Below are 19,421 nucleotides of genomic sequence, written 5' to 3'. Positions count from 1 at the left end.
CTGGCCGTTTTCACCTTCCCGGAGGCTCAAGAAAAACCTCCAGAACCCAGGGACGGCAAAAATGCCCCCCCACCATGGTGCAGGAGGCCGACTCGGCCACACCCACCATGGCCATGCCCACCCAGCAACCAGGCAGAGAACCCCTTGCTAAAATTTTTGAAGCCCACCCCTGGGCTAAACCATATGAAGAACAGTTAGAGGAATTGGGTATGTCTAGTTTATTGAAGAGAAGGACTAGGAGTGACATGATAGCAATCTTCCAATATCAAGGGGACAGTCACAAACAAAAGGGGGTCAACCTATTCTCCAAAGCACCTGAAGGCAGGAAAAGAAGGAATGGATAGAAATGAATCAAGGAGAGAACGAGCCTAGAACTAAGGAAAAAAAATCCTGACAGAACAATTAATCAATGGAAGGGCTTCTTTCAGAAGTTGTGGGTGCTCTGTTACTGGAGGTTTTAAAGAACAGCCATTTGTCCAGAATGATATAGTCTCCTACTTGAATAGGGGGTGTACTAGAAGACCAAGTCTTCCATCTCTGCTATCCTATTATTCTCTTATACGATAACAATATTGACAGACTTGAACATTGGGCACTATCTAACAAAATGAAATTCAATGGTGAAAAAAGTAAGGTTCTATATTTAGGCAAGAAAAACAAAATGCACAGGTACCGTATATGTGGTACCTTGCTCAACAGTAGTAACTGTCAGAGGGATCTTGGAGTCCTAGTGGACAACCATTTAGATATGAGCCAGCAGTGTGCAGCAGCTGCCAAAAAAGCCAACACAGTTCTAGGCTGCATAAACAGAGGGATAGAATCAAGATCACGTGAAGTGTTAATACCACTTTATAATGCCTTGGTAAGGCCACACTTGGAATACTGAATTCAGTTTTGGTCATCATGATGTAAAAAAGATATTGAGACTCTAGAAAAAGTGCAGAGAAGAGCAACAAAGATGATTAGGGGACTGGAGGCTAAAACACATGAAGAACGGTTGCAGGAATTGGGTATGTCTAGTTTAATGAAAAGAAGGATTGGGGAGACATGATAGCAGTGTTCTAATATCTCAGGGGTTGCCACAAAGAAGAGGGAGTCAAGCTATTCTCCAAAGCACCTGAGGGCAGGACAAGAAGCAATGGGAGAAAACTAATCAAGGAGAGAAGCAACCTAGAACTAAGGAGAAATTTCCTGACAGTTAGAACAATTAATCAGTGGAACAACTTGCCTCCAGAAGTTGTGAATGCTCCAACACTGGAGGTTTTTAAGAAGATGTTGGATAACCGTTTGTCTGAAGTGGTGTAGGGTTTCCTGCCTAAGCAGGGGGTTGGACTAGAAGACCTCCAAGGTTCCTTCCAACTCTGTTATTCTATTCTAACAATATGATAAACATGTTTCCTTCATCATTTCTGATGCCATCTGATACCCTGGGGGTTACAGTCCTCTTGAGATGTTAGTTCCTCTCATTATCACAAAGTGCTATGATTTATCTTCTATTCTGGAAAGACTGACTAAGCTTTATAACATTTTAGGTACCTGCAAAAGCAGCCCCATTTCAATCTGTTTCTTTTATGCTTCTTTGAAGACATCATTCAGAAGTCTGGAAAGCACTAAGTGTGACAGTATGATGATGGGCACTAGACTGAGGTAAAGGATTTGAGGTTAAGAGAAGGTACTTCTTCATCCCTGCAGATGTCAAAGCTCTTCTTTTTGCTGCTACTCTTAGTGTTTCCAAAAATTGAGGGGAAAGCTCTTCCTAATTCATGTAGTGTGAATTATTCCCTTCCTATTCAACATGAGTATTATCAGCCCGGAGACTTCATCATTGGTGCAATCTTTTCTCAGCTCTTCATGCCTGCCTTCAATCCATTATCCTTCACTGAGAATCCCTTGACAATGATTGAAGACATGTATACGTAAGGAAACCATTTTTTTTGGTCCTCTCTGACAAAAAGTTTAAATAATCACCCTAAGTAGATATGACAACAATGTGGAGTTATGCATCTTAATGAAAGATAGAGCTCATCTTATTCGTATCAACAAAGCTACCAATGAATGGCCTAAAGGAAGTTTTAAAAAATGAGGGAGGGAGGGAGAGAGGGAAGGCAGGCAGGCAGGCAGGCAGGCAGGAAGGAAGGAAGGAAGGAAGGAAGGAAGGAAGGAAGGAAGGAAGGAAGGAAGGAAGGAAGTTTTGTTTAAAAATTAGTGCAAATGTTTCAGAAAAGCTTGTTCTGAGTTTTGCTCTCATTTTGGAATTTGGCATTGTCTGGTTGTCCATTGCCCCTGAGGAAATGCTACTAATCATGGGAAAGTTTATTTTATAATAAGGTTGTTACTCCTTAAGCTACCAAAGAATTCTTCACTGTAAGGCAATTTTGAATAGGTTGACACAGATAATACTCTGACAGTTATCATCAAATTATATTTGAAAGACTAACATTGTGGTTCTTTACAGTTTATAAAGGAAAAAGTCCGATCCCATCCAATGGATTATGCCCATTATCCCACTACAAATATAAGAAATTTGTTCCAGAAAAAAAAATATCGGTGCAGTTTTTCTATTGGTGGACTGCTTGCTGCTTCCATTTCACTGAAATCAGTTTCCAAGTCTGATCTCTACTGCCATCATGCCCAATCCTGCCACTCTTTTAACACTTTCAAAAATAAGTTAGTTAAGAAGACAATGTGCATCTTTCTCTTCCTCCCTTCCCTTGACCTCCCAGTTTCTCAAAAATCTGCTCTTAAACTAAACTCTTCATTTATTTATTTTTTTCCCAGAAGAATAATCACATGTTCAGGGACACCCATTTTAAATATGTTCCTTCCAGGCGATGGAGATTTTGCCAGAATGTGGAACATATCAAGGCTAATTTATTTGGCATTTCTCTCTATATATACAGTATGATTCTGTTGGTCTCTATCAGCTACTAAGCAAAACTTAATGAAGAATTGGTGCAGTGATTTGATAATTTGCCCTTTTTCTTTCATTTTGTTTTTTTTTCCAATATGTCGCTAATGTTTTTCTAACCTCAATCCCATATAGTCTGATTTATTGTTTGTCAACACAGGTTTTGGCACTTCCACCCTTTTAATCTGTTACTTGACAGATATACAGTAGCTGACTGTTCTTGAATGTATTCTCTGTCTTGAAATGTTTCTATCATTTTATAATCCCATTTTCAGTGAGGTTGGTGTAGGTTTTTCTGAAATTTTAAAACTCATTTACATCAATCTTCCATGTATATTTCTCTGTATTTTTAATTACCTGTAATTTATCCTATAATTTTCCTTAATAAAATCTCTCCTTTTCCTTTTTCCTGTTATATGCCTAATGTCTAATCATAGACATTCAAATTGTAGATATATTTCTGAAATCTGCATCCAATTATCATATATCTTTCCTGTTATCCAAGGCTTTCATCTCCCATCTTCTCCTACTTCCATGATGCTTATCTTGAAACGTTCCTTGAAAATTTGAAAATGTATTCATATCACTTCTGTTTTCATAATCATTATTTCTATCCATAGTTCCTCACTTCGCCTTTTATATAAATTAAACTTATGAAATCAGTTCTGTGTGTTCATCTTATATCCTAAAGTTACATCTTCTAGGTTAAATCTTCTGCTACACAGTATTTTCTAACATATCCTAGTTGAGTGGATAACATTCCTTCATTTAGTTAAACATTTAAAGAAGAATAGAATACAGTGCAGTAAAGGAACTCATTTGATCCTTAGCACATCTTTCCTTCCTTCTTTCCTTCTTTCCTTCCTTCTTTCCTACACAACCTCTAGCTGCAACAATTTTGTTCTATGGGGTGTCCCATTATGGGTGTTAAACAGGAGCATGATTCCAGCAAATGTACAAGATTTTGTGTCCATATATACAATGTTCTTCTTGTTCTAGCACAGTGCCCAAGAATTATCAGCATGTCCTATCAATGGTGTTTGCTGTGAATGAGATCAATGAGAACCTTAAACTTTTACCCAACGTCACCTTGGGGTTCCAGATCTATGAAAGTTACTTCAGTGCACGCATGGCTAATCAAAATACGCTGAACCTGGTATCTCGCCATAACAAGACTGTTCCCAATTACAAGTGTGATGTTGAAAAGAATCTGATAGCAGCCATTGGGGGCCTGGATTCTGAAATCACTCTACACATGGCCTCCATCTTAACTCTCTACAAAATTTCCCAGGTAAAATGAGGAGAGAGATTTAAGGGTTCTATCAGTAAAAGAAAATAACCAGTGTGAAAATTAAAAAGTCCACTTGAAAGAAACCAGAGTGTAATAAGTTGAAATAATATTATTATGGTAATTCCATTTTATTTATTTGTTTATTTCACGGAGATTCGAAAGAGATTGACAAATACAAAAGGTCTGAGAATTTAGCTGAAGAATAAGCCCTTTTAAACTGATGTTGGTGCAGGGAAGATTTTAAATCACTTTGCTTCATAGAATTGCAAAAGAATCCTGATTGTTGCAACAATCCAATTAGAAGTAGTGTGTCAACTAAAAAAATAAAGTCAATCACCCTCAGTGAATTTGTTACCTCACAAAAGCCAAACAGAGTTGGACCAGTGGTGAAATCCAATTTTTTTTACTACCGGTTCTGTGGGTGTGGCTTGGTGGGCATGGTATGGCTTGGTGTGCATGGCTTGGTGTGCGTGACAGGGGAAAGATACTGCAAAATCTCCATTCCCACCCCACTCCAGGGGAAGGATATTGCAAAGTCTCCATTCCCACCCCACTCTGGGGCCAGCCAGAGGTGGTATTTGCCGGTTCTCCAAACTACTCAAAATTTCCGCTACCGGTTCTCCAAACTGCTCAAAATTTCCGCTACTGGTTCTCCAGAACCTGTCAGAACCTGCTGGATTTCACCCTTGAGTTGGACCTTGACTTGAACAGTACCTGCATGGGCTCAAATAAACACATTTGAGTTCAGAAAGTATTAAGAGACCGGTTACCATATCCAAAGTACTTAACAAGATCCAGCATTGATCTTCTACTAATAATATAATGTGGAATCCCCCTGAAAGGAGACTAGAGGATTTCATAATTCTGGAGATTAAAATGACTTTAAAAAGAAAAGGAAAAAGTTAAAGAAACCCTGGTGAAATCTCTTAGAAAAAAAAGTCTGAGATCCCTCAAAATAAAGCAACTCCTATTGTTCTCACCCCTCACTCCATTTTGGAATTAGATATGAAAGGTACTTCCCATTTTAACTGAGTATTTGGCCAAAAAACCTTCTAAGATCTTTAATTGAAGTGGAAATAAAAAACTGAAATGGGATGATATTTTGTGTGTATTTTTGTTGATTGTATATTCTACCTTTTATAGAATTTCAAATTTCTACCTTTCCCACCCCCAAGTCTCAACTCTGTGAAGAAGATTTACCGAAAAAGAAAAATTGGCCCAAAGTTACCAATGAATATTAGTGGACTGAGGAAGAATTAGAACCTAGATCTCTTCGGTGCAATTTCAACATCTTACATCAGATTGCCTTCACTGCATTTCTTTTAAAAATGCCTAAAATTCTTGAAAATAAAGAAAAGAATCTTTAGCTACCAAACAAATGCATGAAATTCACCAACCGAAGGATGAACAGCTCTTTAATCTCCTCTAGGTCACCTGTAGCTTTTTAGAACCTAAACCTTCTCAGTGCCAGCCAACATTTTAGTGACCACATTATATTGCCTTCATTGACTTTCTTCAAAAATCTGAAATACTTGAAAATAAGAAAAAAAAATAGATGTCAAACAAATGCATGAAATCTGCTAACTCGAGGATGAACATCTCTCTAATCTTTTCTAGGTCACCTATAGTTTCTTTTCTCCAGCAGTAAGAGAAAAAAATCAATTTGCTTTCTTATACCAGATGACTCCTAGTGAAACTTATCAGTTGAATGGACTTGTCCAGCTTCTGTTATATTTTCAATGGAAATGGGTTGGGATCATTGCCCTAGGAGATGAGAAAGGGGAAATATTTGTGCAGACCTTAACACATTTGCTTTTCGAGAAGGAAATCTGTATAGCCTTCACAGAAAGAACACCTAGTCATGAGTATTTTTTTCAGCTGGATGAACTGATCAGTCAGTTAAAGAATATAGTTGTATCTCTCCATAAGTCCAATGCAAGTGTAGTTGTCGCAAAGGCAGATACGCACGCCATGTTCGATATTCATTGGTTGGAACTTGTGGTGAACAATTTTGAATTACAGCCTGTTGACAAAGTGTGGGTTGTAACTGCTCCTTGGGATTTCTCATCTGAAACATTTCACAGACAGATAAATATACAGATCTTCCATGGAGCCTTATCATTTGCAATTCATGCCAAGGAGATGAGGGATTTCCAAAATTTCCTTCATAAACTGAATCCACATTCTGAAGCTGACAGCTTTGTCAAGCTTTTCTGGGAACAAGCGTTTAACTGTGTATTTGAAGATGCAGGTGGAGGGGAAAATCAATTGACATCCTGCACTGGAGATGAGCAGTTGGAGAACATCCCTGGACCTCTTTTTGAAATGCAGATGACGGGTCAAAGCTACAGCATCTATAATGCAATCTATGCTGTGGCTCATGCTTTCCATGCTATGTTGTCATCCAGAACTAAACACAGATTGGGAATTGTTGAATACCCTGTTGAGTCTTCAAAGCTACAACATTTTCAGGTAATGTCCTTCACATTAAGCAAGCCTATGGGTTTTTTTAAATGAATAGATAGTGATCTAGGGCTGCAGGATGTAGCTATTCGTACCAAAGTAGTAGGGACAGTGTCAGGGTTCCAAGTAATAGATCCATTGCAAGCAAAAACTCCAAGGCAGCTGGATTCCTCAAAGAATAGCTTTATTGGAAATATCATATTGGCACATATCTGGTGAAAACCAACTCTGAGGGGCCCCTTGGTTTTCACCTAATTAAAAGTAAAAGTTTTCCCCTCAGCCTCAAACATGGTCCAATCATGGCAGCATCTGCTGGTCTGGGGACATCACTCCTCCTTTTTCAGGCCAGGTTTGAGAACGTCCTTGGTTCCCAAGAGAAAGTATTTTATTTTGACTACACAACCCCAGCTATCTCTAATCCCCCCCTCCCTATCCCTCACTCCAGTGTGGCAGCACTGAAGCTCCAAGATGGCTTCGGCTAGATCAGTTTCATGGTTGAAAGACAGGGCTGTTTAGAGTCCCTTGGACTGCAAGGAGATCAAATCAGTCCATCCAAAAGGTAATCAACACTACCTGTTCCTTGGAAGGACAGATATTGAAGCTGAAGCTCAAATAGTTCGGCCACCAAATGAGAAGAGAGGGCTCATTAGAAAAGACTCTGATATTGGGAAAGATGGAAGGAAAAGGGAGAAGAAGATGGCAAAGGATGAGATGATTAGATAGTGTCATTGATGCAATGAACATGAATTTGGGCAGATTCCAGGAGACAGTGGAGGAGAGCGGGATCTGGCAGACTATCATCCATAGGGTCATGAAGAGTTGATCACAATTTAGTGGCTTAACAACCAGCAAACACACAGTGGGGACTGCAACTTTTTTTTTTTTAAACCAAATAAACACATCAATCCTTCCGTGTGTTTTCTCGGTGTTTCTTCCGTGACTTCTTCTTCTGTTTATTACTCCTCCTATCTTCATTTCTTCCTTGATAATTTCCATTTCCCTGTTGCAATATTTCCCCAAATTACAATACATTTAATATAACATTCTCCTTATTTAATTACAGTATCACAATCTTTATCTATATCTCTTTTCTAACCATAAAATTTCCAGTAGGGACTGCAACTTGAATGGAATGACTTGGCACAACTGTTTAGGAGACCAAAGGAAGTGAAATTGATTAGGATCATGTCGATTTCAGATAGCAGTGCAAGCAGGCAAATGGAAATAATTAATTAATCAAGGTCAAAAGTTAGGACAGTGATGGTGAACCTTTTCGGCACCAAGTGCCGAGTGCCAAAAAGGTTGCTTGAAAACATCGCACGCACTCTCTCGTCAGGGCCACGCTCTGGAAAAGCCAAACTTCCAGGTTCTGGCACGCAAGTGCACCCAACAATCAGCTGGCTGGCGTGCATGTGCACACCGGTATTCGGCACTGCCGCACGTGTGAAGGACAGGTGTTTATCACATGGGCATGTGTGCCAGAAACCCAGAAGACAAACAGGCAAAGCCATGTGTGCCAGATGACATGGCTTCACGTGCCACTTTGGGCACGTGTGTCATAGGATGTCATCACAGGGTTAGGACCTCTCAAGGAAGCATAGCCTGCACAGCAAAGAAAAGCAGTTTAGGAAGTGGTTGTTTCCTCCTGCAAGGGAGGAAAATCTGGAGTTAGGCAATCAGACACAGGACAGGCATGTGCATTCTGGACCTGGAATGAGAGATAAATTTATGATTCTGCTACTCTACCGCTAGCTTGCTGCTTAACAGTTTTCAGACTGAGGGGCAGAACTGATTTTGGAGCTGTTGGGGAGACATCTAAACTTGTGTACCAATCTTCATTTGCCCATATTGCTATTTTTTAATTATCATTGCTACTTGTTTCCTTGTGTCATGTACTTCTTAACTTGTGTCATGACTTCTAATGTAAATGTGGGGGGGAAAGGATGGCGGGGAATAATTTGGCATAATTTGGCACAGATAGGCCAGCAAGTCATTACAAGAGAACATAGATGAATAATTTAATAATTCTACCCCTTTTCAGAGGCCTTGTCAGTAGTTAGATCTTGAAGAAGAGATTCAATCTCTCAAAGAAACTACTGTATTTTTCAGACTATAAGACACACCAGACTATAAGATGCACCTAGATTTACAGGAGGAAAACAAGGGGGAAAAAAACAGTTTTTGGTCTCCATGCATTGCGTTTTCACCCTCCCTGGCCCCCAGAAACATTCTGCAGTGCTTCACATGTCCCGTTTTCACCAAAAACATTCCCATTTTTGGCCTGCAGAGTGCTTCTAGGGCCGAGGAGGCTGAAAATATGATGCACAGAGGATTCAGGAGCCCAAAAATGAGCCCATTTTTGGTGGAAATGGCCCCGTTTTTGGCAAAAATGGGATGTGCAAAGCACTCCAGAGTATTTCTGGGGGCCGGGGAGGGTGAAAATGTGACGTGCAGGGTTCGGGAAGCCAAAACTAGGCCTGTATTCAGTCTATAAGATGCACCAAAATTTTCACCTACTTTGGGGGGAGGGGGAGTGTCTTATACTCTGAAAAATATGGTACTTTTATTCCTCAATAAGGCCTGGTTGATGCAAAATAAAACAGAATGAATCCACTGTTTGATCATGGAGGAGAAAGTCTTATGTATAGAACCTGAAACATAAGTAGGCACTCTACCACTAGCTTGTTACTTAACAGTTTTCAGACAAAGAGCACAAAACTGGTTTTGGAGCTGTTGTCAAGGCACCAAAACTTGTGTACCGGTGTTTAATTGCTCATGTTGCTAATTATTTATTTTATTTTATTTTTTTTAATTTGATTTATATGTCGCCCTTCTCCGAAGACTCAGGGCGGCTTACAAAGTGCTCAGCAATAGCCTTCATCCTTTTGTATATTTATACAAAGTCAGCTTATTGCTCCCACAAACTGGGTCCTCATTTCACCTACCTTAGAAAGGATGGAAGGCTGAGTCAACCTTGAGCCTTGGCGAGATTCGAACCCTGCAGTAATTGCAGGCAGCTGGTCTTAATAACCAGCTTAATAACAGGGTGCCTTAAACCCCTGTACTACCAAGGCTAATAATAATTTAAAATAATTTTAATTTATCTTAATTATTATTGCTACTTTTCTCCTTTCTTCTTCTAAATTGTAAATCTAACCGTTTTAGTGACTTGATTTTCAGTGGGCGCATATATTGCAAACTGTTGACATATTTCGAGAGTGGGTGGTAGAGATAGTTCAGAAATAAACAGGTAAAGACAATTTTGTGAAACCTACTCTTGGCTTTCTTCACCTTAAGATCCACCCTTTCCTGAAGAAGATCTCGTTTAACAACAGTGCAGGAGACACCTTGTTTTTTAATGAGAATGGCGAATTAGTAGATGGCTTTGATATTATCAACTGGATAACTTTTCCAAATCAATCTTTCTTAAAAGTGAAAATCGGGAAAATGGATCCTCAAGCTCCATGGGACAAGCAGCTGTCTATTAATGAGAAGATTATTACTTGGCATTATACATTTGGAGAGGTAGGACTAAACACCAAAATCTAAAGTTTATATAGGCGCACAAAATTTGGTCATAAATGTGTTCATTGCTTAGAAAATGAATTTTTTATTACTGTCATATTTGCAAATGGTCACTAACCAGGATAGTCACTAAACAAGGAGTGGGTATAATGACAAAATGATATGTAATTTAAAACTTTCTCAACCAATGTATATGTAAGCTGGAAAGCAGTCTTCTGGTTTGAGAAGCTGTCCAATTACAGATAGTCATGGACTTAAAATCAATTGTTTAGTGACTGTTGGTACTGTACAATGATACTGAAAGAAAATGACTTATGACAAATGTTCACACTTACAACCTTGCAGCACTCCCATAGTTATGTGATCAAAATTCTGGCACTTGGACACTGTTGTGACCGAGGCCCAAGTAGTGATTACCAAACACAATTCAGTCCTGAACAAACTTATTTTATTAAAACAGCTGAGAATTAATTCATTCTCAGCTTATTCCAAAACAAATTCTTCATAACCAGTCCTACGGCCTTATCACCAACCTTTGATGACTTTGGCAACCTGCCAAAAGCTTTTCTTGGCAAAACCCCCACAAAGTTCAAGAGACGTGGACAAGAAGCACTGGAATCAATGTTGCTTTTCTACAAAGAACCTAACGGCTCGTTGCTGGTCTTTTAAGCCTTATGGGAATGGCCAATGATCTCCTGGCCTTACTCCTGAGTCGTCCTTTTCACTCAGCTGCTCTTGCCTTCTGGCAGCTCTTCACATGCATGCACTAGGAACAGGCTCCCCCTGTTCCTCTGCCTCTCTGCTGTCCACCTCTGAAGGCTCCAGAGTCCATGCATTGCTCCCAGATGGCTCTGGTCCCATCTCTGCCTCTGACGCAGAGCCCTTGTCCTGCCTTCCCTGACTCCAGGACTGGCCCATTGTCCTCCCCAGCCTCCTCACTGTCCAACTCCACTGCCAGGTCCACAGGCTGCTGGCGGACCACAACAGACACTGGCATGTGTGTCACTGGCATGTTATAACAGTTGCCCTGTCTCAAAGTCAAGTGATCATCATTTGTAACCTTCCCAGCCACCTTGAGACAAGCACAATCAATAGGGAAAGCCAGGTTGGTTTAGTGTCCACATGATTCACTTAACAACTGTAGAAATTCACTTATCTGTAGCATAAAAGTTTATAAAATGGAGCAAAACTCACTTCACAACTGCCTTACTTAGAAGAAATTTTTGGGCTTGGTTATGGTTATAAGTCGAGGGCTAGCTGTATAACGAGTGTACACGGCTTTTCTAAATATTCCAGATTAAGAAAAAAATGGGAATGAGAGATTCCATGGTGGTGCAGTGGTTAGAGTGCAGTACTGCAGGCTACTTCTGCTGATCACCAGCTGCCAGCAGTTTGGCAGATCGAATCTCATCAGGCTCAAGGTTGACTCAGCCTTCCATCTTTCTGAGATGGATAAAATGAGGACCCAGATTGTTGGGGGCAATATGCTGACTCTGTAAACCACTTAAAGAGAGTTGTAAAAGCACTGTGAAGTGGTATATAAAGTCTAAGTGCTATTGTTATTTACTGACAATGTTTCAAAAGCAGGCATCTTTTTTGTAAAGGCAGCATCAGTAGCAATACTACTTGCAAAGTCCAGTGGATGGAATATGAAGGTATTTTCCTGTGTGATTCAATTAAAATTTGAGAAAGGAAGGCAGTGGTAGATTGTTGGAGACACAGGAGGGGTGGGAAAAGGTACAAAGGACAAAAGCTGTGTTATGTTTTCGTAACATAAACCTTTTGACTTACATGTTTGTGTGATGTGTCGGGACACCGGTGTAGAAGGGTAAGGTTGTGCTGTGACATAACCACACAGGTGTCATTGTTTTGTCCATCACCATGGCCTGCTGTGGAGGGGTTCTCTGCCCGGTTGCTGGGTCGGGGTGGCCATGGTGGGTATGGCCTAGTTGGTCTCCTGCACCATGGCGGGGGGGGCGTTTTTGCCCTCCCTGGGCTTCAAAGGCTTTCCTCGAGCCTTCAGGAGGGCAAAAATGGCCTCCCCAGGTTCCAGAGGACCTCTGGAGGCCAGAAAAGTTTCCAGCCTTCCCAAACATCCGGTAGGCTCATTTTTCACCCTTCCCAAGCCTCCTCGCACCCTGCACTTACCTGCATGTGGGGCCATGTGGGGACTCCTGGGAGGGGCGGGGCGGGGTTGGGTGGGCAGGGCCAGCCAGGAGTGGGATTTGGGGGTTCTCTGAACTGCACAGAATCTTAGCTAGAGGTTTTCCCAAACCCCTGAGAACCCCCCAACAGCCCACCCCTGCCTACAGTGGAAGATACAATGAAAGAGGAGCCCTTCACAGCTTATGATAACAAAAGATCAAGGAGATCACATTTCATTCACGAGCATTTATTTGCTATTTTCTTCCCCTTGAAATGCGTTCTAAAGCAACTTTCTTTTTGTTAAATGACAGCTGGAATTTCAAAAAGCCCATGGAGAATTTTTTGTGTCTAGCCCTATTCATGATTTCACAAAGCGATGAACAGATATTGCTGAAAATTCTGGGAATTTACATTGATGCAAATGTATGATGTAAAGGACATAATATTAATTTTAATAACACAAAAACAGTTGCAAAAATAGAACATCTCAATGGCAGAATAATCAGAGAGGCCATTGAAATAGAGAAAAGACCATATTGTATGAATAAACGTGATGACACTTCCCGTCTGCCTACTATTTGGAAACCTGCTCTCATAGACAGACGAATCTTAACACAAAATATAAACCATAGATCAAAAATTCATCATAATGCCTGTGTTGCCACCATTTCCAGCATAACTTATCCATTAACCCACAACCAAGCAACAGCGCTTCCACCCAATCAAAATACAGCTACGTCATCAGCCAATCAGAATACAACAACACTGTCGACCAATCAGAATACACCTTTGCCTCTTTTCATAGAAAAACGTCAGTTACGATCACACAGTTTGCCCATAAGCACCAAACCGAGAACTTCAGCCAGAAGATGACGAATGTGATTTCGTCGAAACGTCGCTACTACCCTTTTAAGGATATGTTTACAATTACATGGGAAGAAACCCGAAATAGTAACTGTACACACATTGATACCTATGTATCAACATAATACCAAATTCCTTACCAAGGTAAAGAAGGCTAGAATGGAGTCTATGGAGTGTCAGGCTTGGATTCTCAATCATCCAGGTTATGGTTGTCCCAAAGGTACTTCTTCAAAAGGCAACTAGACTGCCTGTTTTTCTTTGAAGACAGTTTACTTCTCATCCAAGCAGCTTCTTCAGTCCAGTTGTCTTTTGAAAAAGCACCTTTGGGCCATTCAACCAATGTTTGCTTCCGTCCATGGCATCTGATAGAATTCAAAATCAATATCTACAATCTAGGAGCTAAGGCTATCTTCTTCCTTAGCAACATTCTGGAAACAAAAAAACATCCTGAAGTCCATGATGCCCTGATTTGAGTACAACACCCAGTGGTGAGCTGCATCCAGTTCACACCGGTTTGGGTGAACTGGATTTTAAGATTCTGCTCAGTTCGGCGAATCAGCAAATCCCACCACTGGCTGCAGGAGACTGAGTGCTGTCATACACCCTGGCCACACCCCTTGCCACACCCACCCAGCCAGTCATTAGAACATAGAACCGGTTGTTAAAAAGTTTGCAGCCCACCACTGACAACACCCCATTGAGACTTAACTAAACAACAAATGTGACTAAAATAGGTTTTTCTTTCCCGTGGACAGGTTGTGCCTTTGTCGCTGTGCAACCACCGCTGCGTTCCGGGCTATATTAGACAAAGCAAAGAAGGGGAACAATTTTGTTGCTATGATTGTGCTGAATGTCCATCAGGAAAGATTTCCAACCAGACAGGTAGGGAATACCATACTATAAACTACAAATGAAACAAATGAAACATCTACCATATTTTTCGGAGTATAAGACGCACTGGAGTATAAGATGCACCTTAGTTTTTGGGGAGGAAAATAGGTGGGGAAAAATTCTGCCTACCAGGTATTCATCTGGCTAGTCACATTAGTTCTGTCGCTGGTTTTGAGGTTCGGGCTGGTTGGGGCTCTGCTTCTAAAGCACAGCTGATTGTCAGAGGGAACAGTAATTAGAAAAGCAGGCAAAGCACAGACGATCGCTTCACTCATGTTGGGGCTGAAAAACAGCTTCAAAAGAACAGCAGATCCTCAGAGGGAGCTCCAATGACTAAAGCAGGCAAAGCACGGAAGGGGTAAGAGAAGGCAGCAGGTAGCCATTTTGGGCACTGCATGGGGTTACATTCTGAGAAAAGATGCACCCAAATTTTCAGCCTCTTTTAGGAGGGAAAAAAGTGTGTTTTACACTCTGAAAAAATATGTTAATTTGGTTTTATTGTACAGCAGAATGGAAAGAGGAAGATATGCCAACACTTCTCACTTATTAATATTCATGAAAATGTAAAATTGAACTTCATGTGCAATAACCAAAGAGAGGTCACTAAGGAAATAGTAGTAAAGAGAGGAGTTAGACAGGGATGTATATTGTCTTATTTATTATATAATCTCATTGGTTCTTGCTTAAATGTCTCTATTTTTCATGCTAAATTTATTTACATGGGTATGCACTTACCCAAGCTATGTAACTCTGGACAGTGTATAAAAGACAAAAATATCTGAAATAATTGGAACAGGGATATCATAACATATTAAAATATATGAAGCAATAAAATGATGAACAAAAATGAAAACTTCTACCACTTACATTGGGGATTCCACTCAAGTTGATCCCAGAAGAGGGGTGGGTTCTAAATTTTTTTACTACCGGTTCTATGGGCGTGGCTTATTTTGTGTCCATGGCTTGATGGTCATGTGACAATTCTTTAGGATTTAGCAGAGGTACTGGTCTACCAGGCTTTTAACTGCTTGCAGAGCTGTACCGGTCTACTCATTTCTTTTTGGAGGCACCGGCCTACTCATTTGTTTTTGAAGGCACTGGTCTACCACCACACTGCCTTTTAACACTGATCAGCTATAGGGCAGCCCCGTGGCAAGAGTTTAAACAGGTTTTTTCTTCTAGCAGATCAGCTGGGACTCAGGAGGCAGCAATAGATTGGGGGTGGGGCCAAATAAAAGGTAAGAATAACACGGGGGGCGGGGGCAGGTGGGGCAGAACCGCTTCGGTGACATCATATCGTCACCACTACCGTCTCGGCGGAACTGGGCCAAACTGGGAGGAACCCACCCCTGTCCCAGAACTTGAGAAAAAGCCATATCTTAACCACCTAAAGACCTATAGCAGTGATGGCTAACCTTTTCCAGACCAAGTAGCCAAAGCGCGCCACATGTGCAATTGCACACATGCGTGCCCGAATCCCCCCCAAATGCAATGTGTGTGTGTTGCCCCCATGCATGCACCCCACACCGCTCATGTGTACATGGCTCCTGTGCACACACCCCACCCCCATGCATGTGCACGCACCCCCCACACTTGCCCCGCCCTCTGCACACTCTGTGTGCATGTGCGGCAGAGACCTGAAGACCAGTTGGCCAGTCGGAGGCATGCATGCATGCGCGGCAGAGCTGAACTGGGGCAATGGCTCGCATGCCAACAGAGAGGGCACTGTGTGCCACCTCTGGCATGCCTGTCATAGGTTCACCATCACGGACCTATAGGCTTGGAACTAGCTGTTCATCATTGTGGTGTCAATTTCATATTGACTGTCATTATGATGACTTGATGTAACTGTTGCAAATTCTATAATTTGCTTTCTTGGTGTGTGACATCATTATGGTTTCAGGTAAGTAGGGTACGCATAATGCACCAGGCTATTTTCATTTTGTGGTTGAATGTGCCATGTAACTAGAGCAATAGAACACTGCAAGGAAGAAACAACTGAATGATAAATGTTTTCACCAGTCACCCTGCCTCGACCTGTAATAGGGACTACAGAATTGTAAAAAGGGAGTCTTTTCTTTTATTAATATAGCTTCTATCTCAATTGCCCTATAATTCAGATTCCGGTTACTAGAATTCATTTTTCCTATGCCATGGAGATGTTTAAAATTATAACAGAAGGCATAAATGGTGGGGATTGTTTTTCAATGAAAACTGGATCATTGTGTTTGTGTTTTGCTTTTTTAATGTATCAACTAGTTACCTAACTAACACCAACTGCAACAGTGGTGGGTTTCAAATTTTTTTACTACCAGTTTTGTAGGTGTAGCTTGGTGGGCCCACGCCCACCAAGCCACACCTACAAAACTGGTAGTAAAAAAATGGCTTGGTGGGTGTGACTTGGTGGGCGTGGCATGGGAAGAATATTGTAAAATCTCTATTCCCTCCCCAATCCAGGGAAAGGTTACTGCAAAATCCCCATTTCCTCCCAATCGGCTGGGACTTGGAAGGCAGATAATAGATGGGGGCGGGGCCAGTCAGAATTTTTGCTAACAGTTCTCCGAACTACTCAAAATTTCTGCTACTGGTTCTCCAGAACTGGTCAGAACCTGCTGAAACCCACTTCTGAACTGCAACCAAATGATCCACTAGAAAAAAGTTTGGCAATTTCAGGGAAAGCTCATGAGGAGGATTCCACTTGCAAGGATCCTAGGATTTGTTCTAAAGCAGGGGTGTCAAACTTGATTTCATTGAGGGCCACTTCAGGGTTGTGTTTGACCTCAGGGAGGGGATGGGCATGACTACGATGGGCGTGGCGAGCTCAATATCACTTCTGTCAGGGGCATCTGTGGAGAACTCTGCCAGAGAAAATGAACTCCCAAGCTCTGTTTTCAGCTACAATGGCCTCCTGCAACCCTTTGCCAGTGAAAACTGAGCTTGGGAGTTTTCACTGGCAGAGGCAGCATGGGCCAGTTGTTTGCTGTTTCCATGGCGACCAGATCTAAGCAACACGTGGACCGAATCTGGCCCCTGGGCCTCAAATTTGACACCCCTGTCCTAAAGGAATATTTTGGAAGTGCCATAATTATGAATTACACTGTATTATAATTAATAACATTGTATCATAGTATGAGAAAATCTAGATCAAATTTACAAGGCTGTCAACTCCTTCTCATGTATTTTATGTCTTCTCTGTTTCCCTCTCTTTCTCCAAGATATGAATGACTGCTTCAAATGCCCTGAAGATCAATATCCGAACAAAGAAAAAATTCAATGCCTTTCCAAGGAACTAAATTACCTGAGTTATGTTGATCCTTTAGGCACGGGTTTGTCTGTTATGGCTCTTGCTCTTTCTACAACCACAACCTTGGTGCTTGGAATCTTTATTAAGCACCAGAAAACTCCTATTGTCAAAGCGAACAACCAAACTCTCACTTACGTCCTCCTTATTTCGCTCCTTCTCTGCTTTCTCTGTTCTCTGTTATTCATCGGCTACCCCCAGTCACTGACTTGCCTTTTCCGACAAACTACATTTGGGATCATCTTCTCAGTGGCTGTTTCTTCTGTCCTGGCCAAAACAATTATAGTGGTTCTTGCTTTCATGGCTACTAAACCAGGAGCTGGAATAAGAAAATGGGTGGGGAAAAGATTTGCATTTGCTATTGTTTTATGTGGCTCGCTTATTCAAACAGGTATTTGTGTGATATGGCTGGGTACTGATCCTCCATTTCTAGATTTAGATATGACAACTCTCCCTGAAGAAATTGTAGTGGAATGCAATGAAGGATCAGGCAACATGTTTTACTATATTCTGGGTTACATGGGATTTTTGGCTCTCATCAGCTTCATGGTAGCTTTCTTTGCTCGGAAACTGCCAGACACATTTAACGAAGCCAAATTTATCACCTTCAGCATGTTAGTCTTTTGTAGTGTCTGGTTGTCTTTTGTCCCAACTTATCTAAGTACCAAAGGGAAATACATGGTGGCCGTGGAGATTTTTTCCATCTTGGCTTCCAGCACTGGGTTACTGGGTTGCATCTTTGTTCCAAAATGTTATATCATCATTTTGAGGCCTGATCTTAATAGCAAAGGACAATTAATAAGAAACAACAAGAAGGAAAATAACTATTGAAAAGTCTGTACTTGGATAGAATTGTGAGGCAAAGCTCAATGCAATCTGAGAAATAAATACAAACCTTGTCCTAATGCTGTGAATAAAACCTACTGAGCATGTATGATTTCATTCTCTGCATCTTGTAGAACATATACTGATCCTTCACATTAAAAAAAAATAAATAATGTACTTTCTCTAACTCTAGATTCACTTTTATCCTCCATTTCATTCTATGTATCCTGTAATTAAAACAGGATACAATTATGACAGCTGTATATTATGACTGGTACAGTGGAAAGCATGCTGTTAACCATGGTGTAAAGTTAAAACAATATTATTATTATTATTATTATTATTATTATTATTATTATTATTATTATTATTATTATTATTATTATTATTATTATTTATTCAATTTATATACCGCCCTTCTCCCAGTGGACTCAGGGCGGTGCACAGCCAAAACTAAAATACATAACAATACAAAATTTAAAATTAATTAAAAGAATTATATACTTTGGCCTGAATTAAAACAGTGCGAATTAAAACCCATTAACAAATTAAAACTAAACAATTAATAACCATTAAAAACTAAAAAAGGGGGGCGGGGTTCATGCCAGCCCTGCTTGCTGGAAAAGAAGAGTTTTCAGGGCTTAGCGAAAGACCCGAAGATCCGATATCCTTCTTATTTCCGGGGGCAAATCATTCCAGAGGGCAGGGGCTGCCACAGAGAAGGCCCTCCCCCTGGGGGTCGCCAGCCGACATTGCCTGGCCGACGGCACCCTGAGGAGTCCCTCTCTGTGGGAGCGTACTGGACAGTGGGAGGCTATCGGCGGCAGAAGGCGGTCCCGCAAGTACCCAGGTCCTATGCCATGGAGCGCTTTAAAGGTGGTAACCAACACCTTGAAGCGCACCCGGAAGACCACTGGAAGCCAATGCAGCTCACGCAGGAGAGGTGTCACATGGGAGCGACCCCTCGCTCCTATAATCCCCCGCGCGGCTGCATTCTGCACCAGTTGGAGCCTCCGGGTACTCCTCAAGGGGAGCCCCATGTAGAGAGCATTGCAGTAGTCCAGGCGGGAAGTGACAAGTGCCTGAGTGACTGTGCGTAAGGAATCCCGATCCAGAAAGGGACGCAACTGGCAAATCAGGCGGACCTGATAAAAAGCCCCCCTGGCCACGGCCGTCATATGCTCTTCTAAAGACAGCTGTGCATCCAG

General features: G+C 41.4%; 1 protein-coding gene across 1 annotated transcript; it reads left to right on the top strand.

The window, feature by feature from the left end:
- Positions 1-1,692: 1,692 nt before the first annotated feature.
- LOC139324989 (vomeronasal type-2 receptor 26-like) lies at positions 1,693-18,219 on the top strand. Its single transcript, XM_070954774.1, has 6 exons — positions 1,693-1,916; positions 3,908-4,199; positions 5,817-6,671; positions 9,960-10,187; positions 13,952-14,078; positions 17,303-18,219. Exons 1-6 carry the CDS (start codon positions 1,693-1,695, stop codon positions 18,217-18,219), a joined length of 2,643 nt encoding a protein of 880 aa, XP_070810875.1.
- Positions 18,220-19,421: the final 1,202 nt, after the last annotated feature.

The sequence above is a fragment of the Pituophis catenifer genome, unplaced genomic scaffold (assembly GCF_029215685.1).
Source record: "Pituophis catenifer annectens isolate HBS135680 unplaced genomic scaffold, rPitCat1.0.hap2 SCAF_15, whole genome shotgun sequence".
Classification (NCBI taxonomy): Eukaryota; Metazoa; Chordata; class Lepidosauria; order Squamata; family Colubridae; genus Pituophis; species Pituophis catenifer.
Note: the sequence above shows the minus strand (reverse complement) of the source record. Positions and strands in the feature narration are given on the sequence as shown.